Below are 9561 nucleotides of genomic sequence, written 5' to 3' on the forward strand. Positions count from 1 at the left end.
CCACCCACTGGCTCTTGTTCTGGTCTTAGCCTCCTCCAAACCGGATCCTAGATCCATCTGCTGCCCCAAGCCTGCCCACCACCACCTGCCCTTCCTTCTAATGCCCTTTTCATGCCCAAGGTCAGACTCTCAGCTGTTTCCCCTCCAACCTGAGCCAAAATGTCAACGCTTGGAGCTTCAGGTTGGGGCTTAGGAGGGCCCATGCGGGGAGGGCAGGAAGGATGAGCGCCTGGCCCCAGCCCAGGTTCTGTCTCACAGGCTCCTGCTGCCCCGGGTCTTCGGCCCCTCCCCGTGGCTGCCTCGACCGGCTTTTCAGGAGACACTGCGTCCTGTTCCAGCTCATGGCAATCAGCCCCCTGCCCTTGCCCAAGGGCTGGGAGGCAGGCGGTCTGGGTTCTGTGACAGGAATGGGATCCCGCCTCCAAAATCCGCAACACTCCCCAAGAGACCCTATGCTGTCCTGGCGACCCAGGCGCCCTTCCCTCCAGCACCCTGTAAACCCAGACTTGGGCTTGGAGTCTCTTCCTTTGGCTTCCTTGAATCTATCCATTTGTCCAGTCAATAAATATTTACCGAACCCCAGGCAGTGTCCAAGAAGCTATGAATACAGCAGTGACCAACATGACCAATTTACATTCCTAGTAGGTGAGACAAGCAATAAAAAATAAAGGTAATTTCAGAATTTTTTTTTTTTTTTTTTTTTTTGCTGTGAAAACAAAAGGGTGATACTACAGAGTATAGTTAATGTCATGTTATGGTCAGGGGAGGTTTTCTTTCAAAGTTGGCATTTAAGTCAAGTACGGATGAGGAGGAGCCAGCCATGTAAAGATCTGGGTTCTGCATTCCAGGCAGAGAGAGGAGCATGTGCAAAGGCCCTGCAGCAAGAATGAGCTTGGTGTGTTTGTGGAACAGGGAGAAGGCCTGTGTGACTGGAATGGAATGAGTGAAGGGCAGGGGCCGGCCCACAAGAATGAGGTCTGATGACTCCTTCAAACCCCCTAGGGTTCTTCCCTCTCCAGACGGTGCCTCCCATCATTGTAGCCCCTCACTGCTGGGGGAGCTGGAGGCTTAGATGCCTGAGAGGAGTGAGGTGTTGAGGAATCCCCTGCATCCCAGGGACAGAGAGTGGTGGAAGGTGGGTTTGAGAGAGAGGAGTCCTGGACAGTGGGTGAGGAATGAAAACAGGAGGTGGTTGGAAGGGCAGACACCCATCTCTGGGGTGGAGGGCAAGAAGCAAAGATGCCAGAGTTCTTCTCCATCCATGACTCACCCTCTCTTCCTCCTCCTCTCCATTGCTCAACTCCAAATCTCCCTGGGAAACACCTCCTTGACTGAGGACCAAGTCAGTGCCTCACAGGGGTAATTGAGTCATGAGGGGTGGAGAAGAGGGCTAGAGGGAGAGAGAATAAATAGCAGTGTGGCTTCCCAGGCTCCTCTCTGCATCCTCCCCGACCTTCCCAGCAATATGCATCTTGCACATCTGGTCAGCTCCTGCTCCCTCCTTCTGCTACTGGGGGCCCTGCCTGGATGGGCGGCCAGCGATGACCCCATTGAGAAGGTCATTGAAGGGATCAACCGAGGGCTGAGCAATGCAGAGAGAGAGGTGGGCAAGGCCCTGGATGGCATCAACAGTGGAATCACGCACGCTGGAAGGGAAGTGGAGAAGGTTTTCAACGGACTTAGCAACATGGGGAGCCACACCGGCAAGGAGTTGGACAAAGGCGTCCAGGGGCTCAACCACGGAATGGACAAGGTAGCCCATGAGATCAACCATGGTATTGGACAAGCAGGAAAGGAAGCAGAGAAGTTTGGCCATGAGGTCAACAACGCTGCTGGACAGGTTGGGAAGGAGGCAGACAAACTGATCCAGCATGGGGTCCATCACGGGGCCAACCAGGCGGGAAGTGAGGCAGGGAGGTTTGGCCAGGGGGCCCACCATGCTGCGGGGCAGGCTGGAAATGAGGCTGGGAGGTTTGGCCAGGGTATCCACCATGCTGCAGGGCAGGCAGGAAATGAGGCAGGGAGGTTTGGCCAGGGGGCCCACCATGGTCTCAGTGAGGGCTGGAAGGAGACAGAGAAGTTTGGCCAGGGGATCCACCATACTGCTGGTCAGGTTGGGAAAGAGGCAGAGAAGTTTGGCCAGGGGATCCACCATGCTGCTGGTCAGGTTGGGAAGGAGGCAGAGAAGTTTGGCCAGGGGGCCCACCATGCTGCTGGTCAGGTTGGGAAGGAGGCAGAGAAGGTTGGCCAGGGGGCCCACCATGCTGCTGGTCAGGTTGGAAAGGAGGCAGAGAAGTTTGGCCAGGGGGCCCACCATGCTGCTGGTCAGGTTGGGAAGGAGGCAGAGAAGTTTGGCCAGGGGATCCACCATGCTGCTGGTCAGGTTGGGAAGGAGGCAGAGAAGGTTGGCCACGGGGCCCACCATGCTGCGGGGCAGGCCGGAAATGAGGCTGGGAGGTTTGGCCAGGGGGCCCACCATGTTGTGGGGCAGGCCGGAAATGAGGCAGGGAGGTTTGGCCAGGGTATCCACCATGCTGCAGGGCAGGCGGGAAATGAGGCAGGGAGGTTTGGCCAGGGGGTCCATCATGGACTCAGTGAGGGCTGGAAGGAGACAGAGAAGTTTGGCCAGGGAATCCACCATACTGCTGGTCAGGTTGGGAAGGAGGCAGAGAAGTTAGGCCAGGGGGTCCACCATGCTGCCAGTCAGTTTGGGAAGGAAACAGAGAAGCTCGGCCATGGGATCCACCATGGGGTTAATGAGGCCCGGAAGGAAGCAGAGAAGTTTGGCCAGGGAGTCCACCATGCTGCCTCGCAGGTGGGGAAGGAGGGAGACGGAGCGGTCCAAGGCCTCCATCATGGCATTAGTCAGGCTGGAAGGGAGGCGGGGCAGTTTGGCCACGACATTCACTATGCAGCAGGGCAGGCTGGGAAAGAGGGAGACATAGCAGTCCACGGTGTCCAACCTGGGGTCCATGAGGCCGGGAAGGAGGCTGGGCAATTTGGCCAGGGAGTTCACCACACCCTTGAACAGGCCGGAAAGGAAGCAGACAAAGCGGTCCAAGGGTTCCACACTGGGGTCCACCAGGCTGGGAAGGAAGCAGAGAAACTTGGCCAAGGGGTCAACCATGCTGCTGACCAGGCCGGAAAGGAAGCAGACAAAGCGGTCCAAGGGTTCCACACCGGGGTTCACGAGGCTGGGAAGGAGGCAGAGCAGTTTGGCCAGGGAGTTCACCATACCCTTGAACAGGCCGGAAAAGAAGCAGACAAAGCGGTCCAAGGGTTCCACACTGGGGTCCACCAGGCTGGGAAGGAAGCAGAGAAACTTGGTCAAGGGGTCAACCATGCTGCTGACCAGGCTGGAAAGGAAGTGGAGAAGCTTGGCCAAGGTGCCCACCATGCTGCTGGCCAGGCCGGGAAGGAGCCGCAGAATGCTCATAATGGGGTCAACCAAGCCAGCAAGGAGGCCAACCAGCTGCTGAATGTAGGTGAACAGGGATGGGGAAATGGGGGACATGGGGGTTGGGGGAGGGAAAGGTTAAACCCCTGGGACATTTGGGGGGGTCCATGTAGTCTTCGTTTGGTGAAAGAAGCTTGGGCAGCTGTATCACTGTGCTTCTCCCCTTTCCCCATCTCCCTTACAAAGAAGCTGGTGGTAGCTGGTCAGATAGGGTGAGCCACCTTATCTGCAAAGCATGTATCAGACAGGTTGGTGGGCACTCCTGGTTAAGGGGGCCTCAAGTGGGGACCGTGAAGCCCCTCCTGGGGAATGGGAAACAGTTCCTGAGATCAAGATCTAGTATAGGCACTCACTGCAAAGGCATTGAGTGTTGAGAAAACCTGGTGAGGAGAGTGAGCATGAGGAACAGCTTTTGCAGATGAGCCTTGGCCTGTGCAATCTTCGTAACTACCCTCTGATGTGGTCAAGATGAGGCTGCTGGCGCCCTGATTCTCAGATAAGGAAACAAAGGCTCAGAGAAGTTAGGGGACGTGCCAAGGTCCTGTGGCTAGTGCCCAGCTTTGGCGGAGGGCAGGCCAGTGTTTTCTTCCCCTACACTGCCCAGCCAGGAGAGTTTTTCTGGAAGGTTTCTCTCACCCATTTATGTAGAGGGAACAGAAGCCAGGTTCAGTGGCTCATGCCTGTAATCCCAGCACTTTGGGAGGCCGAGACAGGCGGATCGCTTGAGGTCAGGAGTTCAAGAGCAAGCCTGGCCAACATGGTGAAACCCCGTCTCTACTAAAAATACAAAAATTAGCCGGGTGTGGTGGCGGGCGCCTCTAATGCCAGCTACTCAGGAGGCTGAGGCAGGAGAATCCCTTGAACCCGGGAAGCGGAGGTTGCAGTGAGCCAAGATCGTGCCATTGCACCCCAGCCTGGGCAACAGAGTGAGACTCTGTCTCAAAAAATAATAGTAATAAAATATGTAGAGGGAACAGAGATTGGAGGCAGGCAAATAGCGCCACTCACAACAGAACAGACACCAAGAAGGGAGCGTGGGGAGCAGGAGAGGGTGGACTCCTGTGCGCCCTCACTTTCCAGGCTCCATGAGGGGTCCTGGGATCTGCAAGATGTGACTGGCTCCGAACTCAAAGCCCAGAGCCGCATCTGCCGCCAGACAGAGCCAGGGTGGGGAGGAACGGTGCAGCAGAGGAGTGGGCGCGGCAGGCTGCAGGGTGCCGCGAGCAGAGGTGCACTGTGGGAGTTGGGGCTCGCAACAGCAACCGGGGTTGGGGGCGCTGCTGGGGTGCATGGCTGAGTGTCTGGGGCTGGGTTAAGGATGAGGATCAGTGGAGTTAGGGATGCAGCTAGACAGGGCATAGAAGGGTAGATGTGAGGTCAGGGCTGAGGTGAAACTAGGTCCTGCTAATGGCATGGGTCCTCTACCTTCCCTTTCCACCAGCCCCTCCTCCGTGACTGAGGGCACTTCGTTAAGGAAATTAAAAGGGGCTTTGGGGAGGAAAAGGTAGCAGGAGGCAGAATGCCCACGGGAGCACGGGCTTTGGGTTTTCTTCTGGATAGTGAGGAGGCAGTGGGTTAAGCTGTGCCTCCCACCCCAGCCCCAGTCACCCTGGAGGGGACCAGGTCACTGGGGAAAGGGAACTGGGAGACCCCCAGGATTAAGGGTTTGTAACAAGAGTCTGGGCTTTGTCCACAGGGCAACCATCAAAGCGGATCTTCCGGCCATCAAGGAGGGGCCACAACCACGCCGTTAGCCTCTGGGGTAAGTGCGGACTCCGGGGTAGGGGAGAGAAGGCCCCTGGGAGTTCCCTAGCGTGGCTGTGGGTCGGACGCTGGAAACTGACCTTCTTGTCCTTGGATTGCAGGCCTCGGTCAACACACCTTTCATCAACCTTCCCGCTCTGTGGAGGGTGAGTGCCACACGGTGTCTCCTTTCTGCTCTGCGTCCTGATAGACACTCTCACCCTGATCCCTTCCCAGTGTCTGTTGGACCCTCCAACCTGATACCCAGTCCTGGGCTTCCCTCTCTCCACCCGCTCCCTCCCCTTTGCACCCTGCCCTCATCTTTTGGGTGCTTTTCATTTCCACCAAGGCAAACACAAGCTGGCAGAGAAGACCTCCAGGGCCCTGGCGCCCCTAGGAGCCAGGGAGGGGGGAGGGGCTGCTGACTGTTCTCATTCCCTCTTTCTCCCTATCCTCGTTCCTGACTGACTTCCCTCCTGTCCCCCCACCCTGCTGCAAATGCCTTTGCTTCATGCTGAGAGGAGGAGCCTGTGGCTTTGTCCTCTCCCTGGTGCAAGGTCACCCCAGCGTAGAGGCTCCAGTGGAATCCTTGTTCCCACTTGGGGCTCAAAGTAACCTCCTGACTCTCTTTCTTTATTTTAATTTATTGAGACAGAGTCTCACTCTGTCTCCCAGGCTGGAGTGCAGTGGCGCAATCTCAGCTCGCTGCAACCGTCACCTCCTGGGTTCAAGTGATTCTCCTATCTCAGCCTCCTGAGTAGCTGGGATTACAGGTGTGCGCCAACATGCCCAGCTAATTTTTGTATTTTTAGTAGAGACGGGGATTTCACCATATCGGCCAGGCTGGTCTTGAACTCCTGATCTCAAGTGATCCCCTCTTCCTTGGCCTCCCAAAGTGCTGGGATTACAGGCATAAGCCACTGTGCCCAGGCTTTTTTTGCATTTATTATATCTGCTGCCTGAGACCGGGTGCAGGCCAGGGTGAGGGTGTGTCATGGAGGAGGAAGGCCCACCCTTGTGTATCCTGGGCTATGGGGGCTGCAGAGCATCCTCTGAGGCTAAACACACGAGGCTTGCTTGTTCCTGCAGAGGCCCCAGCCCCTCTGGCCGGGGGAGCTGGCTTCCTCATGTTCTTAAGTTTAGATGCTGTCTTCCTGAAGCTGTTCCTTAGAACCTAACTCCGGGGCCAGAGCAGCCAGTGCCCCTTGCGCTTCTCCTGAGGGGTGGGGCTGAGGTCTCAGGCCCTGGTCATGACTGTAGACCCAGAATTCACCCTGCTCTCCTTCTGTCTTCCAGAGCGTCGCCAACATCATGCCCTAAACGGGCACCTGCCCTTGCTGGGAGACTAATGTTGCCGTTGTCACATCAGCGGACATGACCTGGAGGGGCTGGGGGTGGGGGACAGGTTTCTGGAGTCCCTGAAGGGGGTTGTACTGGGATTTGTGAATAAACTCGATACACTATGCTGTCTCATCGTGGTCCCCTGGGCTCCCTAAGGAGGGATGGACAGGGAGGCGGGAGGGGCTTGGCTTGTCTTGTTACTTTGCTGAAGGAGTTGGGGTGTCTGATGCACAGAGGGGTTGGGCTGGAGATTTCAGGCTGATCAGCCGTAAAAGGGCAGGTAATGGGGGCAAACTACACTTTACTGGGGCGCAAAGTTCGTGCTGGCTAATGGCAGGAGGACTCGTGCAGGGAAAAGCACTGCCGGCCACTGGTGGGGACAGACACACCGGGAGAGAATGGTCTGGGTCCAGGAGGTAGCATCCTCAGTCAAGGGGGTGGGGCGCCAAAAGAATAACAACAGTAACTTGTATTTATTGTGCAGTTAAGACATGCCAGGCTGCCTGCCAGGCGCGTTACCTGCATGACATCATTGACTCCTCCCAACCACCCAGTTAGGTGAAAGGGACTGTTATTGCCCCATTTTATAGAGAAGCACGTGGGGGCTTGCACACATTAAGAAACATGACCAAGTTTACACAGTCAGTGAGTGGAGGGAGAGAGACAGTGAAGAGCTACAAAGGATATTCTGGAAAAACAGAGGTCTTTGCCCTTTGGCAGCAGCGGAGAGGGGGAATCGGTGAACAGGAAAAGTGAGACACGGGATGGGGCCGGGGATCCTCTCAGGGGAAGGAAGGGGAAGGATGGAAGGCTCAGGTGGAAGACATGTTGGTGACAGGAGCCACCTGAGTGGGGGCACAGAAGGCCCCATTTTCAGATCTGTGCACCATTCAAAGCCCAGAGGAACAACGATTACAATTACTGAGTATAGAGCACTTGCTAGACTCAAGGTACCGGGTACAGAGTTGTTCATATTCTCTCTTTTTTTTTTTTTTTTTTTTTGAGACAGAGTCTTGCTCTTTCGTCCAGGCTGGAGTGCAGAGATGCGATCATGGCTCACTGCAGCCTCGACCTCCTGGGCTCAAGCAATCCTCCCACCTCAGCCTCCTGAGTAGCTGGAACTACTACAGGCACGCGCCACCATATTCAGCTAATTAAATTTTTTTTTTTTTTTTTTTTGGAGAGGGGGGTCTCACTAGTCTCACTATATTGCCCAGGCTGTTCTCAAACCTGGGCTCAAGGGAGTCTCCCGCCTCAGCCTCTTGAGTAGCTGGAACTATAGGCACGCACCACCACACTTGGCTAATTAAAAATTATTTTTTTGGCCGGGTGCAGTGGCTCACGCCTGTAATCCCAGTACTTTGGGAGGCCAAGGCTGGCGGATCACGAGGTCAAGAGTTCGAGACTAGCCTGACCAACATGGTGAAATCCTGTCTCTACTAAAAATACAAAAAAAAAATTAGCTGGGTGTGGTGGTGGGTGCCTGTAATCCCAGCTACTCAGGAGGTTGAGGCAGGAGAATCACTTGAACCTGGAAAGTGGAGGTTGCAGTGAGCTGAGACTGCACCTCTGCACTCTAGCCTGAACGACAAGGCGAGACTCCAAGGCGAGACTCCGTCGCAAAAACAACAACAACAACAACAAAAAACAGGGCCTCACTATATTGCCCAGGCTGTTCTCAGACTCCTGGGCTCAGGGGATTCTCCTGCCTTGGCCTCCCGAAGTGGTGGGATTACAGGCAAGGCCACTTCGTCTGGCCCGTTCATGTTCTTTAAGTCTCCCACAACCCAAAGGCAGAAGCCCTCTTCTCGTCAACACTGTATGGATGAGGACGCTGCAGCTCAGTGGGACAAGGGCACCCGCAGAGAAAACAGCAGGCCTGGGTCTGGCTCCGTCTATCGCCAGCACCTGACTTCTCATGGTTCCCCATGAAGTCTCTGTAACATTCCCAGGCACTAGCCTGGGCGCTGGGAGACTTGCGTTCCAATCAGGAGCAAGATGCCTGAAGGCAGCGTATTTCCCGGAGGCAGGGATTCCACAACTGTTGCTTCCAGCTCCAAAATTCCGTCAGTGGGGGACTGGAACTAAGAGACAGTGCTCTTGCCCTTGGGGAATTCACAGCTTTCCTCTCGGAGGCAAGGCCTATAAACAGAATGTGAATGCAAACACACAAAGCCACGCATCAATAAGAGCTCAATGACTGGCAAGGGGAGGGGCCTACATTTGTGCAAAAAACGTGAGGTTCCTCACTTTATAGTCACTGCGTTTTCCCTTATTCTGTGGAATACCATAATTTCATTACATATGCTCCTTCCCTCCCCCTGCGATATTTTATTTTGAAAACATTTCAAACATCATGAAAAGATGAGTTTTAGAGTGAACACCAACATTCTCACCGCTTAGATTTTACCATACTTGCTTGATCACGCATCTGTCCATTTAGCCCCATAGCAAACATTTTTGATGCATTTCAAAGTAAACTGTAAACATTATGTTTGCTGCATTTTGTCTTCTTTATTTTTTGAGACAGAGTCTTGGTCTGTTGTTCAGGCTGGAGTTCAGTAGCAGGGTCACGGCTAACTGCAGCCTCAATCTCCTGGGCTCAAGGAATCCTCCCACTTCAGCCTCTCAAGTAGCTGGGACTACAAGCACACACCATCATGCCTGGCTAATTTAAAATTTTTTTTTTGTAGAGATGGGGGTCTCATTATGTTGCGCAGGCTGGTCCTGAACTCCTGAGCTCAAGCAATCCTTCCGCCTCAGCCTCCCAAAGTGCTGGGAATACAGGTGTGAGCCACGGCACCCACCTGCTTGCTGCACTGATGTAAATAGAACCTTCCATTCATGTCACATACTGAGTGAGGGTCTGCTCTGTGCTGGACTTCGTTTCACAGGTATTGGGGGAGGCTCTACTTAAAGGAATCCTGCAGTGGCGGCTTTTGAAAAGGCAAAATTCAAGGGACTCTTTCTTTTGTGAAATGAAAGCTTTCATTGACTTTATTTATTTTTATTTAAAAAAC

At 54.6% G+C, this 9561-nt stretch overlaps 1 protein-coding gene across 3 annotated transcripts; it reads left to right on the forward strand.

Moving 5' to 3' along the window:
* The first annotated feature begins 1401 nt into the window (after nucleotides 1–1401).
* SBSN (suprabasin) lies at nucleotides 1402–6663 on the forward strand. 3 transcript variants are annotated; one of them, XM_011982244.1, is made up of 7 exons: nucleotides 1442–2383; nucleotides 2492–2624; nucleotides 2679–3031; nucleotides 3248–3481; nucleotides 5154–5219; nucleotides 5323–5367; nucleotides 6497–6663. In XM_011982244.1, exons 1-7 carry the CDS (start codon nucleotides 1466–1468, stop codon nucleotides 6518–6520), a joined length of 1773 nt encoding a protein of 590 aa, XP_011837634.1. In that variant the 5' UTR covers nucleotides 1442–1465; the 3' UTR covers nucleotides 6521–6663. The 3 variants fall into 3 exon arrangements, with proteins under 3 accessions (XP_011837636.1, XP_011837637.1, XP_011837634.1); XM_011982246.1 differs by lacking the exons at nucleotides 2492–2624; nucleotides 2679–3031 and having other exon boundaries at nucleotides 1402–1840; XM_011982247.1 differs by lacking the exons at nucleotides 2492–2624; nucleotides 2679–3031; nucleotides 3248–3481 and having other exon boundaries at nucleotides 1402–1840.
* Nucleotides 6664–9561: the final 2898 nt, after the last annotated feature.

The sequence above is a fragment of the Mandrillus leucophaeus genome, unplaced genomic scaffold (assembly GCF_000951045.1).
Source record: "Mandrillus leucophaeus isolate KB7577 unplaced genomic scaffold, Mleu.le_1.0 Scaffold238, whole genome shotgun sequence".
NCBI lineage: Eukaryota > Metazoa > Chordata > Mammalia > Primates > Cercopithecidae > Mandrillus > Mandrillus leucophaeus.